Source organism: Crinia signifera, chromosome 2 (assembly GCF_055691185.1).
Source record: "Crinia signifera chromosome 2, ASM5569118v1, whole genome shotgun sequence".
NCBI classification, from domain to species: domain Eukaryota; kingdom Metazoa; phylum Chordata; class Amphibia; order Anura; family Myobatrachidae; genus Crinia; species Crinia signifera.
Genome location: NC_139218.1, coordinates 303,951,922 through 303,975,987, shown reverse-complemented (window position 1 = coordinate 303,975,987; position 24,066 = coordinate 303,951,922). Strand labels below are relative to the sequence as shown.

The 24,066-nt window shown below is 42.3% G+C and overlaps 1 protein-coding gene across 3 annotated transcripts in view; it reads right to left on the bottom strand.

Annotated features, from left to right (window-relative positions):
- Positions 1-24,066, bottom strand: part of DIAPH3 (diaphanous related formin 3) — an 870,768-nt gene that overhangs the window by 289,375 nt on the left and 557,327 nt on the right. For all 3 annotated transcript variants that reach the window (XM_083168891.1, XM_083168892.1, XM_083168893.1), the window contains 2 exons: positions 23,610-23,733; positions 9,001-9,166 (listed from right to left, as the gene is read on the bottom strand). In XM_083168891.1, coding sequence (XP_083025017.1) covers positions 9,001-9,166; positions 23,610-23,733 — 290 coding nt within the window. The remainder of the gene's footprint in view (positions 1-9,000; positions 9,167-23,609; positions 23,734-24,066) is intronic.

Below are 24,066 nucleotides of genomic sequence, written 5' to 3'. Positions count from 1 at the left end.
ACAACAGTAGTGATACAGTGAACCCCAGAGGTTTAAATGAACAACTGTCATTTAACATGTTTCTTTAAACACATTTTTCACTGGACATTGTCGCTGCTATTTTCTGGATTTTTTTTTTTTTTTTCATTATTCATTGTACATTGCTGTATGCTGATACGTATACCCCCCATGTTTTCCCCACCTGATCCCCCATGTTCCCGGTACTGCCCCCGTTTCCCCCTTCTGCCTTTATCTCTTCCTTTTTTCTCCTTCACCGAGTGTGGTTTAACAAATATTGCATTGGTTTTTAGGTGTTGTGCACATCGCTCCCACTGAACTGGCGTTTTTACCCTACGCTGCTGTCTCTTAGCAACGGACGCTGTCCAGCGAGTCAGGAGGTAGACCAGCTGTCTGAACACATGACTCACCAGGAAGTGCGCGTTCTGAGAGGAGTGAGCAACGGGGAGAACGCTGTGAAGTGGGATCCGGTACTTGGCTATATATGTAAGTGTCTTTTCATTACTGTTTGTTCTGTCCTTGAAAACGGATTAAACTCCGAAACGTTGGTATCTACTGTTGTAGTCTGACTTCATTTGTGCAAATCCGAGTGTGTGCCGCTATACCATACACATATATATATATATATATATATATATATATATATATATATATATATATATATTATATTCCAGTATTCCCGGATAGGGAAAAGGAGCACTCACCAGATAAGACATGTAAAATACTTTTGGTTTATTTTGAATGAAGACCAAAAAACATATCAAGTGAACGTTTCAATCCAGCAAGGATCTTTGTCAAGTGTATAAGGTTCAAGTCCACAATGGGTTAATGAAGCCAGCAGTATATACTGTACATACATACAAAAATAAAACAACTGTGGTGTAATTTAATAGTTCAGCACATATGACAATTTTCTGTGGCTATAGAATTTTGGATTATAACAGTAGAATCCCACGGGATTATTACTCATTTGAGCAGAAAATAACTGTAATAAGTATTTAAAATATTGATGTGACAGTATGATATGTTATACAGCGCTCACTGTGTTTAGGAAAAGGGGAATACACTTTTGCATGTCTAGGTTTACAGAATTATTTTATATTTATTATTTTATAGAAGCATCAAGTGTCATACATACAGACGTTATACAAGGTTAGGTACAATTAGCAGGACTAACCATAGTCAGTTACAGAATCCAGTGCATGTGTTATTTGCAGACTTAAATATTCAAATGCTCTAATTTGCTGCACATTGTCTAAACTCCATCAATGTATTGTACTGCTTGTCCATCAATATGACAATATGTCTTCATATTGTAGGTCAGACACAACTACTGAAAGAAGAGCTGAACGGCTGGTGGCACTCAAAGCTTAGAGATTCCTTAACTTTGCTGGATGATAGCCATTATGTCATTTGGACGTCAAATACAAACACTAAACTAAACAAACTCAACAGTTAGCTAAACAGATGTATGTATAATGTATTCTAAAAAGCTGTATAAAGGTGCATACACACATTGTGATAAAAGGTAGAAAACGTAGCACATATCACACTGTGCGTATACAGCTTGCAATGCAAATGCGCATAGGCTGTGTAGGCAGGTCAATTTTGACTATATTGTGTACAAGCTAGACTTTTATTATAGTCAAAATTGTGCATAGCCAATATCTCCCCCTTGGCCCTATTCTGGTGCATTTTCTCCCCCTAACATTTGCACAGGGAGCAATGTTTTCGTTCTCCCCGTTGCGCCTAAGGGAATGCCGTGTGTTTTATAGAAATTCCCATGAAAACGCTGGGTGTTTCCATGGATATTAGGCAACGGGTGCTGGGGGTGGGCAGCTGACATCAGCTGCCTGCCCTGTTCCCGTAGAGTGTCTTAGTTTTGCGTGCACCTTCCAAATCATTTAATGGTAGGTGATCATCAAATGATTTGGCCCCCGCACCCAAGGCTACGAATGGATGTTTATGCAAAACATGCATTCACAGCAGTGCGGGGAACTTAGCGAACGAGGGGGGGGGGGGGGGGGGGGGGCTGTGCCAGCAGTGGGCAGAGTTTTATCCACGCAAAATGCTTTTGTTTTTTTTTGCAGAGCTGCATGTGGACCAGAATAAGGTACCATGTATACTTTTTAACCAAACATCCAACATGCTACACTTTAGAGAGTTTACTTTATTACATATTTTCAAAGCAGAGGGTTATTTGTGTTTCTGTTTGCAGAACAGGCCATGCATAACAACAATTTTCCTTCCACCAGCCAAAATGATGCCCTATACACCTAACCACCTTATTCATCAGACCAGCCATTTAAACACTCTCATGTAATAGCAGTTAATATTTATTCTCTTCTTAGAATGTATTATTTCATCAATGTGTGAAGAAGAGATTTGTGTTTATCCCCCTCCACCCCCACCTTGATCCCTGGCTGATAGGATCAGCCCAGCAATAACAGACTGCAACTGCCTACTTCTCTTCCTGGCTTCTGCTCCACTACTAGTCTCGGGCTAGCATGGGCAGCACGGCAGTAATGAACCGCTGCAGACTACTTCTCATTACAGCTTCTGCTCCACCACTGATCCTGGGCTAACAGTAATGGAGTTTATACTGATGAAAAAAGGAGGACAGTGCTGATCAAGTTCGCCTGCTTATCATTCAGTTGGGGGGGAAAGGTACTTCTGTAGTAGCCAGGCGCCCACTAAGCAAATAGCTTAGTGGGCGATTCTGTGTAAGAAAATCGCATCGCATGCGTTTTTGCATGCGATCGCATGCGATTTTCCGATGTAATTAATTCACTGCTGTCTGGCCTTGGGCGGTGCGATGAAATCACATTGCATGTGATCGCATCTCCCGCTAAATCGCATGCGATTTTATAGGGTGCAATGCCATTTAATGTAGTATACACTTGTTTGACATCCAATGGGACTTAGGCACCCCCCCACTATCCATGCCACCCCGAAGCGTGGCGAGCGCAGCAAGCCCCGCGAGGGGCGGCGGAACGCGTCCTCCCGACCTTTTCATACCCCCCACTATCCACGTCGGCATGGAGTTGATTTTATATAGTGTGTCGAGCGCAGCCAGCCACCGAGCCCAAAGCGTGGCGAGCGCAGCCAGTCCCCCCCAAGGGGACGCGAATTATGTTACATGTACTCCGTAGTGGGTGTAGTGGGGGTATGAAAAGTTCGGGAGGACGCGTTCCGCTGCGCTTGCCATGCTTCGGGGTGGCGTGGATAGTGGGGGGTGCCTAAGTCCCATTGGATGTCATACAAGTGTATAGCACATTAAATGGCATCGCACCCTATAGAGAGCAGTGAATAAATTACATAGGAAAATCGCATGCAAAAAAATCGCATGTGATGTGATTTCACTACGTTGCCGTACGTATGCTACTACATAATACCGGGGGAAAAGTCCCCCTACCTTAGAACAATGAGTTTGACTTCTCAAAATAGTTGGAACAGTTTTCTAACATGTTTGACTTAATTTTCTCCCAAACAACACACAATTGTCATTCCAACCAATTAGCTGGCTGGTTGGAACAACATTATCCTGATGTACAGTATGACGTACATTCGCAGTATACCTGCATTAAATACGGTGACAAAAACACAGCTAATAATCTGCTTTATAAAGCTACCATTTAGTAAATTGACCTCTAACCAATCTTCAAAATCGTCTCTATAAAATAAACTAATGGGTGTAAAAGCCTTTTTTTTTTGTAGCATTCATAAAAAAATACAGGGGTGGAGACCTTGTTGGGAGTAAAAACACAAAGTAAATATATTTTTTTTCACTACAAATGACATGCATTTAAAAACACACTGTGACATTCCACTGTAACCTACCAATCATAAGAAAAAGAGCAATAGTGGATTTATATATAGAATATGACACCTCACTGCCTTAAACAAGAACGTTTGATCAGAGTTTTCAAGATGCAAAAAATAAGGAATTTGGTACTCACCGGTAATTCCCTTTCTCCGAGGTAGCAGGGGACACTGCAGTCATCACGTGTGGGATAGTATGGTGTACTGGAGGAGTCGGACTACATCCAGCAATTTTGAATCCCCAGAAAGAACTGGAATCACTATCGGTTCGTTCACGTGAAAGGACGACACCACCTTCGGCAAAAATTCCTTGCAAGTCCTTAGTTCGGCTCTATCTTTATGGAAGATCAGGAACGGTTCCCGACACGATAGCGCCCCTAACTCTGACACTCGACGTGCAGAGGCTAAAGCTAACAACATGACAGTCTTCCATGTGAGGTATTTTTGGTCAACCGAGATAAGGGGTTCAAAAAGGTCTGACTTGAGGAAGTTCAAGACCAGCGGTAGTTCCCAGGGTTCAGTTGGAGATACAAAGGGGGGTTGTATTCTAAGTACCCCTTTTAGAAAAGTCTGCACCTCGGGGATGAGGGCTAATCTGCGGTGGAAAAAGATAGAGAGGGCAGATATTTGCACCTTTAAGGAGCCCAACCGCAGGCCAGAGTTCAATCCTACTTGTAGGAACTGTAGCAGTCTGGATAGACTAAAGACCGCCCTGGGAAATTTCTTGGACTCACACCATCTGACATAGGATTTCCATATCCTATGGTAGTGGGCCGATGTGACCCCTTTTCTGGCTTTAAGCATGGTTGGGATTACAGATGATGGAATTCCCCTTCGTTTTAGCAGGTCGGCCTCAACAGCCAGGCCGTTAAATGTAGATGCTGTAAGCTTTGGTAAGCGAATGGTCCCTGTTGAAGCAGATCTGGCCGCAGTGGAAGACGCCAGGGGTCGTCTATCAACAGAAGTTTTAGGTCGGAGTACCACGACCTTCTCGGCCAGTCTGGAGCCACCAATATGACAGTTGTGGCTTCCCTCTTTATCTTTTTGAGGACTCTTGGAAGAAGGGGGAAAGGAGGAAAGATGTAGACTAGCCTGAACGGCCACGGAATGGACAATGCGTCCACCGCCAGCGCTGCTGGATCCAGTGACCTGGCACAATAGAGAGGTAGCTGATGATTTAGTCTGGAAGCCATCAGGTCTACCTGTGGGGTCCCCCACCTGAGGGTGATCTGTCTGAACACATCCGGGTGGAGGGCCCACTCCCCTGGGTGGAAATCCTGGCGGCTGAGATAATCCGCCTGCCAGTTCTCCACCCCTGGAATGAAAACTGCCGAGAAGTCCGTCGCATGAGCCTCTGCCCATTCCAAAATGGGTCGAACCTCCTTCATGGCAGCACGGCTCCTTGTGCCCCCCTGCCGATTTATGTAGGCTACCGCTGTCATGTTGTCGGACTGGATCCTTATGGAGCGTCCCCTGAGGAGATCGTGTCCCTGTGTCAGGGTCAGCCTGATGGCCCGTAACTCCAGAATATTTATGGGAAGCTTGGCCTCCTGCGATGACCATCTTCCATGGAACCTGTGGTTTAGAGCTACGGCTCCCCAGCCTCGGAGGCTGGCGTCTGTCGTCACCATTGTCCAAGTGCACGGCCTGAAGCTGCGGCCCTGCAACAGATGTGGGGTATGAAGCCACCATCGAAGTGATGTGCGAGTTTTCTGTGACAGAGAGATTCTCTTGTGGATCTGCAGGTGTGATCCCGACCACCGGGATAACAGATTTTCCTGAAAGGTTCGGGAGTGGAAACGCCCGTATGGGAGGGCCTCGAATGAGGCTACCATCAGTCCCAACAGGCGGGTACAAAGGTGAGCAGAGACTGTGCGTAGTTGCAGAATCTGACGTACTCTTAGCTGAAGAGTCCTGATCTTGTCCAACGGTAGGAATACCCTTTCCTGAACAGTGTCCAAGATCAGGCCCAAGAACTGAAGTCTCTGAGATGGATTTAGTTGTGACTTCTTGAAGTTCATTATCCATCCGTTTTGGACCAGAAAATTGCAGGTTAGGAGGGCGTCTGCTGCCAATTTTTCTGGGGAAGGTGACTTTAAAAGAAGGTCGTCTAAATAAGGTATGATGATAACCCCTTGTAGACGAAGCGCCGTTATCATACAAGACAGTACCTTGGTAAACACCCTCGGGGCGGAGGAGAGGCCAAACGGTAGTCCCCTGAACTGGTAATGGTTGTCCTGTATGGCGAACCTGAGGAACCTCTGATGTGGTTCCCAGATAGGTATGTGTAGGTACGCGTCCTTGATATCTAGGGAGAGAAGAAATTCCCCCTTCTCCAAGGACGCCACCACAGAGCGAATTGACTCCATCTTGAACTTGTGATAGAACACAAATTCGTTCAGATTTTTTAAATTGAGAATAGGCCGGACGGAGCCGTCCGGCTTTGGTACTACAAAGATGCTTGAATAGTACCCGGTGCCCTTTTGGTGCGCTGGAACCGGGACAATCACCTTTGAAGAGAGGAGGGTTTGAATTGACCCACAAAGGGCTGAAGCTGTCTCTTCTGAAGATGGAAGTCCTATTGGGAAAAACAGGTTTGGAGGGGGGCAGTGAGCTCCAGCTTGTAACCCTGAGTCACAATCTGAAGTGCCCAGGCATCTTTGCAGTGGGACTTCCAGGTGTCTGCAAAGACTAACAGCCTGGCGCCCACCTCGGGATCCCCTAGGTGAGCTGGGAGACCGTCATGCCACTGACTTCTCAGTGGTCTTGGTGTCTCTAATAGTGGCGGCTGCTGAGGGCTGGGCTGATCTGGCCCCACGACCACGGCGGCCTCTGTAGGAAGGGAAACCTCCTCTGGACCTGCCTCTGAAGCCCGCGTTCCCTCGAAAGGAACGAAAAGTAGTGGATACAAACGGCCTTTTTGGAGGCGGAGCAGATGAGGGAAGAAACGCAGACTTCCCCCCTGTTGCCTGGGAGATAAGCCTGTCTAGATCAGGCCCAAAGAGCATGTCGCCCCCGAAGGGAAGAGCCTCCACGGCCTTTTTGATTTCTGGTTCAGCTTGCCAAGAACGCAGCCAGACTGAACGTCTGGCCACTACCGCAGAGGCTGAAGCCTTTGCTCCTAGGATAGAAATATCAGAGGCAGCCTCCCCTATGTAGGAGGACGCGTCCCTGATGCATTCTGCTAAAGAAATTAGTTCATCTCGGGGAGTATTCTGTTCTAAACCAGTAACCAGTTCAGAAGCCCATTTCTCCATTGCTCTTGCAACCCAAGCAGATGCCAGAGCAGGGCGCAACAGAACTCCTACGTTGGTATAAATGTTTTTGAGAGAGCTATCTAAACGTCTGTCTTGTGACTCTTTTAGGGACACCGCTCCCGGGATAGGGAGTGTGGTTTTCTTAGATAAGCGTGAAAGGGACACATCTGGGGTGGGAGGAGTCTCCCATTTTTCTCTGGATGCGTCTGAGAAGGGGTAAAGGACCTTCAATCTCTTTGACATTTGAAACTTTTTGTCCGGAGACTTCCAGACTTTCAAAAGAGGGTTGTCTAACTCCTTTGAGTCCGGGAAAGTTAGGGGCTGCTTTTGGATTCTACCAAAAATGGACACCTGTGGAGGTGCGGATGTGTCGGCAATGTGGAAAGTATCTCGAATCTCCCTGATCAGACCTTCCACTCCCTGGGCCTCATCCTCTGGGAGATCGTCTCCTGCGGGATCCTGAGCTAGATCAGGAGGAAATTCCCCCTCCTCTAAGGGAATACAATCATCTGGGTCGTCTGCCAGGACTATGGCCTGAACCGCCCTTCTCTTCACCGGGGGTGAGGAAGGTCTAGTCTGGGAGTAAGCCGACACAGACTGTTTTAGGGAGTCCACAGACTGAATAAGGGATGAAGCCCATAGAGGCTCAGAAGTAGCTAACTGAGACAGATGGGAGTGAAAAACTTCCCTGTCTTTTCTAGAGGCTTCCATCTCCGCAGTAAAGCTGGAGAGAAGGGTCTGTAAGACGTCCCCAGGACATGGGGTGTTTGGCTGGGACCCAGGTGACCTGGGAGTGACAGCAACCTGCACCCTTGCAGAAGACTGAATTCTAGTATAGCAGGGGCCGCACAGGGAAACACCCTTGATATGTGGTGTATACTGCTCCTTGCACTCCTTACAGGAGTACACCTTTTGTGCTGCTTTTGATGTAGCCCTTCCTGCCATACTGACAAATTATTTCAGCACCCCACACGTACACCCTTACACAGACACAAGTATTCCCTAGCACCACTACACAAAGTGAGAAGCCCGAGGCCTGAGTGCTAATAGGGAGAGAGGAGCCAATCCTGCCCCCCGATGTGTATTGTGTATGGGGATAACCCCTGATGACTCACAGTACAGTTGAGGTCCCAGGGGGAGCGCTGTAACCACACAGGATCCGGTATACCGGGACTGCAGGTGTCTGAGACTGCTGGATCAGTGGAGAGAAGCTGCGTTCCGGGCAATGGCGGCCGTGTGAGAGAGACGCCGATGTTAGCTCCGCCTCCTTGATGCGGACGCTTCCCGCGCCGATCTGTAGGCGGGAGTTACAAGTGCAGCCGTGTCAGCGCTACGCGCGACCTAAAATGGCTGCGGCCGCTGACACTCTCTCCCCAGCCAGTGCGCTCACTTCTGGCTGGTCCCCCTTTTCTGTGTTCCTGGAGAAGGCAGGGGGGGATAACCTTGGACCCGGAACGCTCGCTGCGTGCAGCTGCGGCGGGTCCCCAGAGCGGGTGCTCTGGTGGTCTTTTGGTAACAGAGGAACACTGCGTGCAGCGTCGACTGTACCACTCCAGGGTTCCTCTTCACAGGCAGACCGTCCTGTCTGCCTGCCACTAACATTAAAGTTGAAATAAAAATAATAAAGAAATAAAAAACCTAATCTCCCTCAGGAGACCCTTGCCCAGGAGACCGACTCCTCCGGGCACTTTTTTAAGACTGAGGTCTGGGTGGGGATAGAGGGGGGAGGAGCCAGCCACACTTAAATTTTCTTAAAGTGCCGACTCCTCCAGTACACCATACTATCCCACACGTGATGACTGCAGTGTCCCCTGCTATCCGAGGAAGAAAAAACAATTTGGTCTCCAGCTGCTGGTACAATTATAGAGCTCTAACTATGTGATGTCTGGAAGAGGAAAACACAGAAGAAACAATAGTCACTTACCATGAACATTGTCCTGAAGTTGTTCAAATCTGTGAAAAATTCCTCCACAGAAACTTTCTTTGCATCAAGAACGTAATACTCCATGGTACTTCGATAAAGCTTCTCCATATTTTCATACATTCGCAACAGCTTCTTAAACTGATCTCTTGCACACACTGAAAAACTGTGAGCGGATGTTAAGGTGGCTAATAGAAAATTAAAACACATTACTAGATACGAAAAAAAGATAATTGTTCATTTATGAAAATTAGTTATATGCCAAGCATTAAAGTGCCTGTAGATTAGAACAATAAGCACTGTACTTTAATATACAAATAAAAGCAATACTTAGAATCTTTTAATATATGTATACAAAGGCGAGCATTATTGCCACCATTACTAGTTGGTAGCATGTGTTGTACATTTGGGGGATTATGCTGACCCGATCGCACAGCTGCAATTTTGCATGGCCAGTGATAATCGGGCTTGTGTACGGCTCATAGTACACATGCACTAGGCCATTTTTGTGATAACATTCTGCTAATTTTTTTTATTTTTATTGCTGGCCATACACTACTTGATTGACAGGAAGCAGGTGTTTGGGGATGGTAACTGGATGTTTTCTTAAAGTGTCAGGAAAAACACAGGCATGTCCAGGTGTTTTCAAGAAGGGTGTGTGTTGTCGGCACCGGCCACGAACACACTGTTTCTATCGCAGCCACTGAGTAAGTCCTGGGCAGTAGAAAAATCATTAGATGGTGAGCAACTAGATGCACTGCTAATTGCAGGACTGAGATATTTTCACAAGCCTTGCCTATCAATTGGCAGGCTTGAACAGGGTGGAATATCATTTTGGCTGGGCGGCTATCACCTGATCAGATATCTGCTAATTAGCAGCACACTGATCAGGTCTGAAAAATCCCCTTAACCACTGAGCCCCAAATCAAAGTTTGTGGGAGGCATCAGTTTCACGGTTATGAGAAAGAAATGGAAAGAAAAGTAGTGGCAACCCTCCAGACACTTCACTAATTCTGGAGCCAGGCTATATGTACACAAGTGAAGGGGTTCTTCCAAGAATAATAAACCGTATTGTGGTGATTGTGAAGAAAGATAAAAATAGTAGTATTAAAAAAAAAAAACTATTACAATAAAAACACAACTAAGAGGCTAGAATGGAAAGTAGGATAAGTAACCACATATGTTAGTTAGCAGAGTAATAAAAAATTACCCTTCTATGGGTCCTGACCATTCCGGTCAATGATCCCCAAGTCTGTGGATGGTGTCAGATGGTAAGAGTCCAGTTCCAAAGCGTTTTGAGTCAGTCCCTTCTTCAGGGCTTCAGTTATTAGTGCAGTCAATGTGTGCCTTATAAATAGTAAACTAAAAATATCAAAACGAGTACTTCTGTTCTAGCAGTACCCAGAACCAGAAGTGATAACAGACAATGATAGTGAATGCCAAAAATCCAAAAAGGCAGCTGTTCATGTTCATATAGGATACATACAGATCATCTGCGGTCAGAATACCGATGCTAGAATCCGGAAGGAACAACTCTCCCGCCCACTGGACCTCTCATGGCAGCTACACCGAACCTGCTGATGCCTGCCACTACCAGCCAGCCCCAAATAATTATAACTGCAGGGCAGCTGGTTTGGGGTGGGGGGTGATGATTCAATCCCGGAATAAGCATTATTCCCTAGAATTGGCCACCCTAGCTGTGACCAATATTGATGTTGTCTACTTTTGCAGAAAGTGGTGGCCACAATTAACAATACTAGATTCTACAGTATCAACAAACAAGTGGCCTTGTAACATGGATCAAGATGGTAGGGTTAGGTTTTATTGTTGGCGCGTGCCACTGTCGGCTCCAATATTCAGGTGATGATAGGAATCTACTGCAATTACATTGATAATATATAGCAATATAAGGTTGACTATACAGTATGTATATATCTATCTATAGAGATATCTTCATATAGATATCTATCTAGATATATATATATATATATATATATATACACACACACATATATTTAAATATCTATATCTATATATATCTATAGATATATATGTAGAGAGAGAGAGAGAGAGAGAGAGAGAGAGATAGATAGAGATACATGGGGCTCAACACCTTTAAAAACCATAAGGTATTTGGCAGATGAGCTTTAAACCAGAAAACAAGCACATGTTCATTTTAGCTATGATGTGCCAGTAGTTGCCAGGTTCTTAAGAGACTAATACCCCTTTCAGACAGAAAAAAAGACCCGGGAATTTCCCTGCTCTTGCTGTGTCGACCCGGGTTTTTCTTCTGTCTGAAAGGGTCAACACGGGTCTAAAGTTCCGGGACTTCGACCCAGGTATTTACCTGGGTTTTCCCATGTCAGACCCGTGTTTGCGGCTGTGTGAAAGGGTCCGACCCGTATTTTTCTCCCGACTATTGAAAAATCATGCTGATTGGCTGTGCAGCATGGCGCTGCGCGATTGGCTGATCTTTTCAGCTTCCATGATTGGCTGAGCGGGCGTTGTGCCTTCCTCCTCCTGGCATAACACTGTGCCAGGTAGCACAGTGTAAGCATCTGCATAATGCTCTGATTTGCTTTAAGCAGCAAAACACACAGAGCACTCATGACCTCCAGGTTCTGCAACTTGTCAGCCATGATTAATGCAATGCAGTGAGCAGACACCTCCCACTTTTCATGATCTCATCTGTGTGCCTTTAAAACTGTCCTTTTCTTGTGACACAGAGTTTTACAGGAAAAATCCGTCTTCTGTGTGAAAGAGGGTCAGCACCTTGCTGCCTAGTTCTACCCGGGTTTTTGTATCCCGCAAATACCTGGGTTTTTGGGATTTTTCTGTCTGAAAGGGGTATAATTGTTAATGTAGGACTTGTAGTGAAATAGGGTCCCTTGGTGATGGGCTGCAAGCTTAAATGCTCAATGATCAATTCATAAAGTAAAACTCCATTATTTATTTGATTACTTGTATATTAGGTAAGTTATTTTATTATACAGTACATATATTTACAAATCCAGTTTCCTATATCAATATAGGAAAAAGCAGTCACCAATTTTGTTTCCTATATTGATAGGATAACTTGATTTGCATGTACGGATGCAGGTTTCCTGTAGTCCTCAAAGGCACTCCTACTGATAAACCAGGTAATAGTGTGAGTGCAGGCTTTGTGGATATTTATTATATATACAGTATATTTTGTCGGAATATCAGAAATAAGTGTATACTGTATAAAACACCAATTCCCGTATTCTGCTCCTCCATTTTTTCCTTCCTCGTTGTTTAAATACCTTTCATAGAGGTGAACACAAATGTCCATTCATATGTATATTTTACAAAAATGACTGTTTAGTTTGTTAATTTTTATGTATTAATTGTATATATTATATACTTTTTAGCTGATACCCCTGAAGAAGCCCAGTGCTGGGTGAAACAGAACGTTTTTATAACTTTGTATCAATCTACAGTGAAGAACGGTCTATTGCAGTGGTTCCCAAACTGTGTGCCTAGGCACCCTGGGGTGCCTCAGGACATTTCCAGGGTTTCCTTGGGTTGGTGGACCAGCATCAATTCATATTATTTATGGCCAATGTACCAGGCAAAACCAGTGCTTGGTTTCATAATATAGGTGGACAAACAGAAGCAAATCCTGTCCCTCACCAGATAACTGTGACATAAACACAATGCACAATGCATTTAATATGTTTTTCTGAATTTCTCGATAAGAAGCATTTGGCCTAGGGGTGCCTTGAAAATATTTTAATGCTCTAGGGTGCCGTGATTCAAAAAAGTTTGGGAACCACTGGTCTATTGAGAGAAAAAAGAGAAAAAAATACTTTTTAATAAAGAAAATACTTTTTGAACAAGGACTTTGTGTATTACACTATGAATCTATAATGATTGTCGCGCCATTCCACATTTGTCTTTATATCTTTTCATCTGCCCCTAGCCAACAGGGGTATTGTGGATAAAGTGCTGCGAATGAAGACGGTAATGGTTACTTTTTGTATTGGTGTGGTTGTAGTGTAGCTGATTGTACTTATGTTTGCTTTCCCTTGTTTAGTTCATATTATAATATAGTATAAGATTGTATCTGAAATGTATATTATGTAATATTGTACTATTATTTTACCCCGTGTGTACGCTAGGGACTAAATAAATACGGTTAGAGGGTTGGATCCTTGATCTAAATATATCTAATATACTTTTCTAAATTATTACTGAGAGCTGATGGAGCGTTGGAGATATACTGATAAATATTAAGGTTTCTGTGAGTGCATTGTTATTGCAAAAGATAAATCCATACGGGTATTACTATAGCGTCATGAATGCTGGGTAGGTATGCTACGCTTAAGTATGCCCGTAGTTAGGAATAATGGGTAACAGGTTTGCATAGCATTACGTAAACAGCGTAAACTACTTATTGTCCATCGGTTTATTCATTAATGGGATATATATATATATATATATATATATATATATATATATATATATATATACATACATACCTTAATTACAGCAATGAAGGAAACATTACTAAATGCTGCACTTATTTTTATACCCTAAACCAGGGCTGGGCAACACCGGCCCTCCAGATGTTGATGAACTAAACATTCCAGCATGCCTTGCATCAGTTTCAGCATGGCCACATAGCAAAACTAATGCAAAGCATCCTGGGATGTGTAGTTCATTAACATCTGGAGGGCCGGTGTTGCCCAGCTCTGCCCTAAACTGTGCATTTTAGCCTACATTTGATGATCTTTTTTTTCTAATTAAACATCACTCTGCTATTAATGACCCGTCTTTATCAAAGTGTGCACTCAAAAAAAGGTCTGCTCTCTTGTTTCAGCATCTATGTTAAAACATAAAATATTTTCAATCATTAACAGTGTGTGAACTGATTCTACTTTTTTTTAGTTGTACATATTCAACACACTGCAATATTTAGCTCTAAATAGCATATATTTGTTAACAGAATTGATGCTGAAAGTATAAACAGATTCATATTTTACCCCATAACCTCTCTGTATCAGTTTGAGAGGAACCCTGCACTAAGCTGGAAACTATTTATGCTTCTTAACTCTGCCTTCCTGTCATTTGCCTTTTATGTCTGATCAGCAGAGTCCAGAGGTTCCCAAATGTAGTCCTAAAGGCAACCCAACAGTCTGGGTTTTAAAAATATCCATGCTTGGCCACAGGTGACTTAAGTAGTACCTCAGACAACTTGATTTCCCAATCTGTGCTGAGCCACGGCTATATGTAACACCTGGACCGTTGGGTGCTTTGAGGACCGCGTTTGAGAACCTATGCACTAGTCACATCATATTTAATGGACTCTTAGGCCAATTTGTTGCACAGTCAGACATATACAGCTATATACCAGTGGTGGGCTGGCCAGGGGTGCAGGATGCCATGTGCCCCCCCCCCCCCCCCCCGGGCCACCTTTTGTTTTGGGCCACTTTAAAATGCTTGAAGGGCCCTGGTGGTCCAGTGTGTCCTGCGGCTACTGCTACCGCTGCGACTCGTCAACAGTACAGCAGCCGCGGCAGTCACGCGGCAGGGAGCGAGTTTCCAAGCAGCGGCTGTGAGAGAGAGTGCAGAGCAGCGGTCAGGAGGCAGTGCTGGACAGCAGCCGGGAGAGGATGCAGAGGATCAAGAAGCAAGCAGCGGCTGGGGAGCGGTGGGAAGCTGGTGCCGAACAGCAGTCGGGGAGCGGGAGCTGAGCAGCGACTGGGGCACAGAGACCCGCTGATGCTGGTGAGAATACTTGCCACACCTCCCCACCCACTCCTCTTCCCCTCTCACCTCACCCCCATAATCTCACTCCCACTTGCCCACATCACCTCCCCCCATTCTCCCCCCAGCACCTCTCCTATCACCTCACCCCCTTCGCATGTAACCCCTGGCCACTTCCCCACCTCTCACCCCCCATCACCTCACCCTTTGCAACCCCCCCCCCCCAGCACCTTACCCTCTCTATCACCCACTCTCACCTAACCCTTGGTAACCTCACCACTAAGGTAAGAGGTGATATTGCCCCTAGAAACCAATTAGGTTCCCTCTCTCACTTTCTAAGATGCAATAGAGAAATAATAGACAGAATCTGATTGTTTGCTACATCACATCTTTTCATTTTTAGAAGCTTTAGTATGTTAACCTCTAATATTGCATCCAGATACTAATCATGATACGATAATTCAAAAAAATGGTACTCTATGCACTAGAAGCAAAATGCTAGGGATGACCATGAGATCTGAGAAAGTAAAAAAAAAACTGTAATGTCACATAAAAAAACTAACCCTAAATTCTTATTCATTACAAAGAATACAGACATTAGGATTCTCTTCCGCTCAACCAATACAATCAGTTGTCTTTAAATGGCAAGTGATGAATTTAATTTAGCATATTTATATACAAGCAAATTGCTTCACATTTTAAAAACAAACACACTTGTGTGTAGGAGGTTTCACAGATGGCTACAGCTTTTCCAAACCAAAAGTTAATTTCAAAGGTCTAACAACATTAAAAGTAAACTAAACTTAGAAAGGTTTCAGAAAAGCACAAAACAAGGGAACTATACAAGATAACTTTACCCAGATTACTGCCAAGTCTATCATCTAAAATAAAAAATATAGAGAATAAGGCACAACTATGAATACTGTATATCAAGAATAGCATCTGTGTGAGCAAAACAATGAATAGAACAAAACCCCTTCTGCGGCAATGGTGAGTTAGTTTTCCAAGGCAGAATTATGTACAAAACATTATTATATGGACTTTTCAGATCCACACTTAATGGGAAGGTAGGAAAAAACGGTACTTGTATACTATCATGGCTCCCACGATGGGCATCGTACAGGGAAAAATCGTATGCGATCGCATGCGATGCGATTTTTCACAAAAATCATGGACATGTGTTCAAATCATGTAAAATGCACCCCCAAATGTCATTTTTCACACTGTATCACCCCCACTATTAACGCCAAGCCGAAGCGTGGCGAGCGCAGCGAGCCCGCGAGGGGCGGCGGTACGCGTCCTACGACCTTTTCATACCCCCACTATCCACGTCGGCGTGGAGTTGAGAATAGAAAGTGTGGCGAGCGCATATTTTATATCATAAGTTTGGGTTTCAATATAGCTTTCCCATGTCTCAAAGAATTTTTCAGTGTAAATATCTTTTCTCAAGGATGCTTCCAACCATTCCATTTTAAAAATATAGTTCAGTTTGCTAAGAAATAAAGCAAATGGTGGTGCCGTAGTATGCAACCAACATTGTAATATACATTTTTTAGTAATTGCTGGTATAATAATCAAAAGTTTACACACTCCCTGATTAGCACGGGTGCCTTCTGGCGTAATCCCGAAAATTGCCCATTCTGGGGTTAATAATAATGCAGAAACTAAATATTGTGTAGTGTATCTCCATAATTGGGCCCAAAAACTCTGTATTACCGGGCACTTCCACAGGCAATGAAATAGCTCAGCCCCTTGCATACCACATCGCATACATAGATGGTCTGTAGTTAGTCCCATCAAATATCTCCGGTGTGGTGACAAGTATGTTCTGTGTGACACATTAAGGAATAGTTCTACATATGACGCAGCTGGTACCAATTTAATAGAGACTTCTAAGGCTTTTAATACTCTTTTGATAGTTAACATAGGTAGATGTTCTCTCCATTGTGTCAACCCCGTTCGTAGGTTGTCATATTGAAGAGGGGTGTGCATAAATGTATAATGTATCGAGATTGCTTTACAAAGGGGATTTTCCCGTGCCAGTAACGTATCCAAAGGGTTACTATAATACTTTGGTGAAAGCACTCTGGAGAGGCCAGCCAGATAGTGTTGTATCTGTAGGAATGCCAGTGGGAATTGCTGTACAATTGGGAACTTGTCTATAGCTTGTACAAATGTCATCGGTTTACAGGATTCTCTATCGACAAGTTTACCCAAATTGTTAATTCCATGCCTCTTCCACAAAGTAAATGGGAACTGAGCCGCTCCATATTGAAATTGTGGATTAGCCACCAATGGGAGATGTAAAGAAATAAATGGGTTCAATAATTGTTTATGTCGCAGTATGTGCCATACTTTGCGTGTAGTCATCAGTAAAGGATTAATCTGTACCATAGGGGGTATTTCCCCATCTTGTCGGTGTAAGAATACAGTTAAATTCTCTCCATTTAAAAAGGCCGCTTCTACAGTAGAATTAGCATACATATCATATACAAATACATTTCTAAATAAAAGAAAAGTTCCTCATTAAACATAGAAAATAAACCAGACCAATAATGAAAGTCTGTATAGAAAACATTGATGTCTAAAAACACCTCTTGTTAAAAATAGGTGTTAAAAACAAAAAGGACTTTAATACTAACAGAGCAGCATTTAATGGTGATACATGTCTGAACTTTTAAAGCCAGAACATGAGAAGCAGGGTTACTCTGCAAACAAAATAAATCACTGCATTTTGTACATTTTAATGAAGAAACAAAATCTTCAAATAAACTTTGTGATGTACATTTAAAAGTAGTTACAGCTATTTCTGATTGACTGCATTTGAAGCCATTTATTTACATGTTAAATTTAAAACACATTCTCTTCACATTGTGACATGTAAAAAAAATATTCATTAAATCATTAGCCAACATGACTCCAAAGATACTTATTAATAAATTGTAATGCTAGGAAAACTACTTTCTTATTAATAAATTATTCCTCAAAGTGCCATCCTGTTTGCTATAAAAACGCGCCATTAAAAACTATTAATGTAATTTTTATAGCACAGTAATAAAATATTAATTGAAGAATTATGAATTATTTGAGACTTAAATATTAATGTACAACATGTGATAAGTTACATTTAACTTTAGGGTGACCAATAATTATGTTTTTTTATTATTGTATTTTTAACTGGCTCCTTATGTAATTATAAAACAAGCTACAAACAAGAGGGCGCTGTCTTACATTTTATGACATTCCTTAACTGCTATCATTTAAATTGTGTGAAAAACCATCCAATGCTTAGCACTTATTTTTTAGCAACCTCTAAAATGTTAATTTCCTTGTGAAGAAGTAGTTTCATGAACCAACAAGCGATCTTAAAACATATTCCACAGGTTTAATTTATGTATTGTGCATACACAGTAATCCAACCCAGTCATATGCCTTCCAATCTGGATATAATTGTAGAACTGTAATGCCTTTGGAAATACTGTGTAGGGATCTATTTATAATGCCTTGAAGATAGATAAAATAGACAGAGATAACGTAGCAACCAACCAGCTCCCAACTGTCATTTTTCAAACATACCAATTAAAAGGTATTTAGAAGAGGATTGGCTGGTACTCTATCTCTGTCCAAGTTCTCTCTCTGAGGCTTAGTACCCTTCAGTCCTTTAAAATGGGTTAAATTGTTATAGCCAGTGTGTAATTGAAAAGAAAAAAGAAGGTCATTTGAATGTTAATTTTGCTTAACTTTAATAGAATCGACTATTGTGTATTTTGTATTCTAGGTTACATGCCATTTTCTTAATTAAAGCTAACCAAAGCTTGGTGACAAATTACATTAATTTTGCCTTAAATAAAGAAATTCAGTTCAACATAAGTTTTCAAGTAATACTGCAAAATCTTCAATTAAGAAGAACACAGAATGGAGAAGATCTGCACAAAATTGGAAAGTGTGGATTCTAATTAGAGTTGTTCAACTTGTGATATTTATCTGTAGAGCTTGAAAGTTAAATTGACCATTAAACAATATTCTACTTTTTGATAAAGTATTTCACACAAAAGCCATCTATCCTGTTCCGGATATCCTGCTGACTGTTTTTGTGAACTGTATGTCTTTTAAGAGAAAATCATTCTGCTTCTCCTCTTTTAGGATTAAATATACAGACAGATCCGGGTTTCTCCATGCTGTGTTGGATTATCTAACCTTTATATCAAACATACTTTTCTTATTAATTTGCTAGAAAATCTGTTTGCCTCAATGTGTGCTTCTCTAATTAGTAAGATCATGTGGCATTAACACAAGATGTATGCAGGTCTTTCACTTCCAAGCTATTGTCTGTCTACAGGGATGCGTCATACAGCTGCAGAGAACAGAATCTTCAAGTATTAGTGGGAAAAAAAGATAATAGCACTAAAAACTTTCACTACTCTAAAAACAGTGTAAATAATAGGAAACATCTTCTGTAAGGTTAATTAGGGGAAACAAAAAGAACAGGTTGAGTATCCCTTATCCAAAATGCTCGGGACCAGAAGAATTTTGGATAATGTATTATTCCGTATTTTAGAATATTTGTATATTTCAATGATGTATCTTGAGGTGTCTTGCATTAATTTTGTACATCAATCACATGAAATACACACAAATATATTTTAAGTGTGCATAAAACAAGGTTTCAAAACATGAAATAAAGGGGCAGATGGGGCCTTACAAGAGATAAATCCAAGTGTAATAAGGAGAGATAAATGTCCAGCCAATCACCTGCTAACTGCCATGTTACAGACTGAGTTTGAAAAAAGTCAGTAAGGAGCTGATTGGCTGGATGTTTATCTCTCCATATCACACTTGAATGTATCTCTTGTTAAAGCTTAATACATCTGCCTCAAAGTTTGTATATTATCTCAGGCACTGAATTTGAAGGCTAAGCAATCATCTTCTTGCACATATTTTCTGCCAGTTACATATCATGTCCTCAGTAGTGCCAGTTACAGATCATGTCCTCAGTAGTGCTGTTATAGATATCCCCAGAAGTGCCAGTTACAGATCATGTCCTCAGTAATGCTGCTATAGTTGTCACCAGTAGTAGGTTTAGCAAGAAAACATTTTTATTTTTTTTTCACTTTCCAGAATTTTGGTTATCGGAATAATTTGGATAACGGATATTTGGATAAGGAATTAACAGATACAGTATCCTGCCAACATCAGTAGTAGAGGAACAAATACCCTGCCTATAGCTATTACTCTCTCATAATATAATTGTGTATCTAACTTCATACCATGTGAAGGGGAGTTCAAGTGAAATCAGAAGCGATATATCACAGCTAGTAAAAAAAAAGCCACAATGTGCATGGACGCTGCAATTCCAATTGATTTTATGTGCAGCAGGTTCAAACTCTGGATCCGATGTGCACAGGAACGCACAACAGATCAGACAACAAACACATGCGATTTGGCCACTTTTCACCCGATTCGACGGAATCAGTGTATGGGCTTAAGCTTAACACTCAAGCTTAAGGGGGATATTCAATCGCCGTCGAGCATCTCCCATGGGGGAGATGCTCGACGGGCCCTATTCAATGCTGTCTTCCCCGACAGCATTGAACAGGGTTTCCTGGCAGAACGAGCCCGACATCTCTAGCTGTCGGGCTCGTTCTGCCGAGAACAGCCGGGAAGTGACGAGCTGCCGGCTGCATCTCGTCACTTCCCGGCCGCAACTCGCGGCCACGCCCCCTTCTCGTCCCGCTGCAGGCGGGACATTGAATCCCGCCTGCATGTTCTCGGTCGAGCTGACCGAGAACGGGACTGGGTCACGGCAGGCGAGCAAGCTCGTCTGCCGTGACCTGAAGATTGAATACCCCCCTTAGTGTTCGTTCTAGCATCCTGCTTTTTCAAAAACCCATGCAGTTCCTCTTCCCTGCCTGTGGTATCACTCTCTGCTGTGGTTCTTTTAGCACAGTGTGGTCTATATGTCAGCACTGATATGCAGAGCAGACCAGTTCTAGAAACACCACAGCAGAGAGCAACACCTCAGACAGGGAGGAGGAACTGCAAGGGTTTTTTAAAATGCAAACTTCTAGAACATGGGTCTTCAAACTGCGGCCCTCCAGACGTTGTGGAACTACATGTCCCAGCATGCCCTGACAGTTTTGGCATGCTCTTATAGGAAAAAATGTGGCAATTCATGTTGGAACATGTAGCTTCACAACATCTGGAGGGCCACAGTTTGAAAACCCATGTTCTAGAATGAACACTAATTCTATATCTTATATGCTTAATACATGTTTATTACATGGCTCTATCCACATGAACTATTTATCCCAGCACACTTGCATAATGTTCACGGTACAAACTCACAGTAACTATATTTACACATTTTATTCCAATGGCTTTTACAGTAGCTGCCTAAGTTTGATAAGCTACCAAAAGTAGCTACTCAAAAATTACTTATAATATTCTGACAAAACGCAGTTGGCACCCAATGTCAAATGAATATTTTTTTAAAAATCCATATTCGTGTGTAAATTATTTGAAATTACTTTTCTTCAAATAACACTTTATGTTTAACCATACCCATAGCTCATGGGACCGCTGTACGTAACTGCAATACTGAGAGCCTGGATGGCAATCAGATCCAGTAACTACTGAGGGAATAAAAACCAAGTACTTAACCTAATTGGGCTAATTGTGAGTCAGAAGCTATAGGAAAACAGCTGCTGGTTGTACTAGCATGAGGCAGAGAACGTATGTATGTAAAATACTAGGGGCAGGCATCTAGTGACGAGCCAGGCATGTGATCATGATTGGAGCAGGGGGTATATTATGATGACTGGGGTGGGGGAGGGGGCATATGATGATGACTTGGGGTTGGGGCATATGCTGATGAGTACTGGGGACATAGGAAAATGACTGGGAGTGGGGGCATATAATAATGATCACTGGGGGCATATGCTGATGATGACTGGGGACATATGACTGGGGGTGAGGAAGGGGGCATGTGTTGATGACTAGGTGGAAGAATTTAATACAGTCTACGTATAATGTGGCTGATGTTGAAATAGACACTGGTAAAATGTGTTCAACGTAAGTCACGTACTAGACCAACTGTACAACTGCACTTTATGTAACCTTGTAGATATAGGAGTGGTTGATCTGCGGTTCCAATTTTGCCCAACATATTAAAATACACAGTACAAATTGTTTAATCTTTACTTGCTTTTGAAGTTTGTTCAGGAACTACAGTAATAAAGGAATGACATATATGAATAGGTGGAAACACACTGAATACACCCTCCTAGCAGTACTGCTTAGAGAAAGCTGAAACATTGAAACAGTGTGAAATGTACCTAATGCTCATGTACAGATATGTCCTACACATCCTTGCTGTAGTTACACCATGGAGCCCCTCTTGGCATGCCAAGCTGTGTGAGAATGTTATAGAGTCGGGTGACTGTTTTGCTTCTTTATTTGCCAAAATTGAATCTTAGTCAAAACACACAACCACATACACAGTACGCCACAGTCAGACACAGAAACTGCACCTGCTAGTGCATAATTTGTAGTAATCGGATGTAACATTCTCATGTAGACACAGCTAGCTGTTGCAGTCCTTTTTGCTTTCCTTCTTTCATTTTGTCAGTATTGTATACAAATTTGTAATACTTCTCAATCAGTAGTGAGAAGAGCATGTGTTCCAGATTGTCCCACTTACTACAGGAACGGCTGATGACATCACAGAGTCTAGTCTTGCATTTAGTGAGATAATGAATATACTGCACATAAAAATAAACACCATTGTAAGATGTACATTGATAGGTCTTCATACATATTCTCTACAGTCACACTAAACAACCTCTCTTGGCATGCCATATAAAATCAGAATCTTCAAGTATCTGGCATTTTTTTTGCCCCCCCCCCCAAAAAAAAGCATATCAATCACAGTGCAATGCATCAAGGGCGGGGAGACTGTGCTGATTAATATATGGCACAGGTATATCTGTGTGCATTCAGACAGCCGTGACCCTGGCCCATTTACATTTTGCTCGACAGCATATCGCCAGGCGGGATTCAATGTCCCACCTGCCGATCAGCGAAAAAAGGGTCGGTCCGTGTAGACGTGGATCATCGAGATTTGGCCATGGTTGCGACAATTCACGGCCGTTATTGGCACAATGGGCCTGTCCGCTTTTAAAGTCGGGCATGTTTAGTCAATTTGCCTCTTCAATGCTGTTGGGCAAGACAGCATTAAATAGGCACCCGTCGCTATTTCCCCCGTCGTGAATAGCAGCTGGGATTGAATAACCCCCTTTGAATCCATCTACAAAGAGCTACAGCTGCAGTTTTTTTACAGTACAAGTTCCAATATGCTACGTATACAGATCAGTTACAATACAAGTCCTAAATTAATTAACAAGTCTCCTTGTAAACCCTAAGCACATTGCATTGTATTTAAGACAATTTTTCTGCAAAAAGTATGCATTCGATTATCAGCGCTGAATGAGACCCAGTAGTCATTCATGCCAGGCATCTCTTGATGTATGCCATATCGAGGATAGATGTGTGAGGACGCCTCTATACCTTAACAAACAAACAAGCATGCCATAAAATCTAAGGCCAGCATTGTGTTTGCGAAGGACATACTGTATACCATCCAACAAAAATGGCATTTCACACAATGCATTTTTTTTATTCTGTCAGAAACTGTAGCTTCTGCTTTTGATGGAACCTTTTACTCACAGCATGGAGTCTTTTTTTGGTGCCAAAGTGTTTATAGCTTTCAAAGCATGAAAGCTGAAAAATACACAGAGGTTACAGGAACAGATTTAAAATGTTAAGTAAATCTTGAGTCTATTCAACCAGACCTACATAAGTTGTGTAGTTGTTAAAAGGATATGGACATCTTTGTCACAAACTTGTCATGTACATCGTCAGGAGGGGGAAAAGTCTCCAAATCCTTCTCAAGCTGCTGAAGCTGTCGTTCCATTTGTTTCATTGTCTTTTCTAAATTTTCAGCAGATCCTTAAAGGAAATGTTTGAAAAACATAAAATTAGACATATATCCTAAATTACTATTTATGCATTATAATGCAGTGCTCTGTCCATACATTACCCTGAGATATATATATGTATAGTGTATGTGTCACTGAAACGAAACACTGCCATATGTTAACAGCAAGTGAAACTACATCTTTCTCACATTAGCTACCTTATTAGCTTTCAAAGCTTTTGCTCTGAGTGGTCTAATGTGTGTGTGTTTTAAAGGAGTGACTATAAGTGGTGCACACAAAAATACAATTTATTAAAAAGAGGTGTTTACAACAAAAAGGGAGGGTTACACATAAAATGGAATAA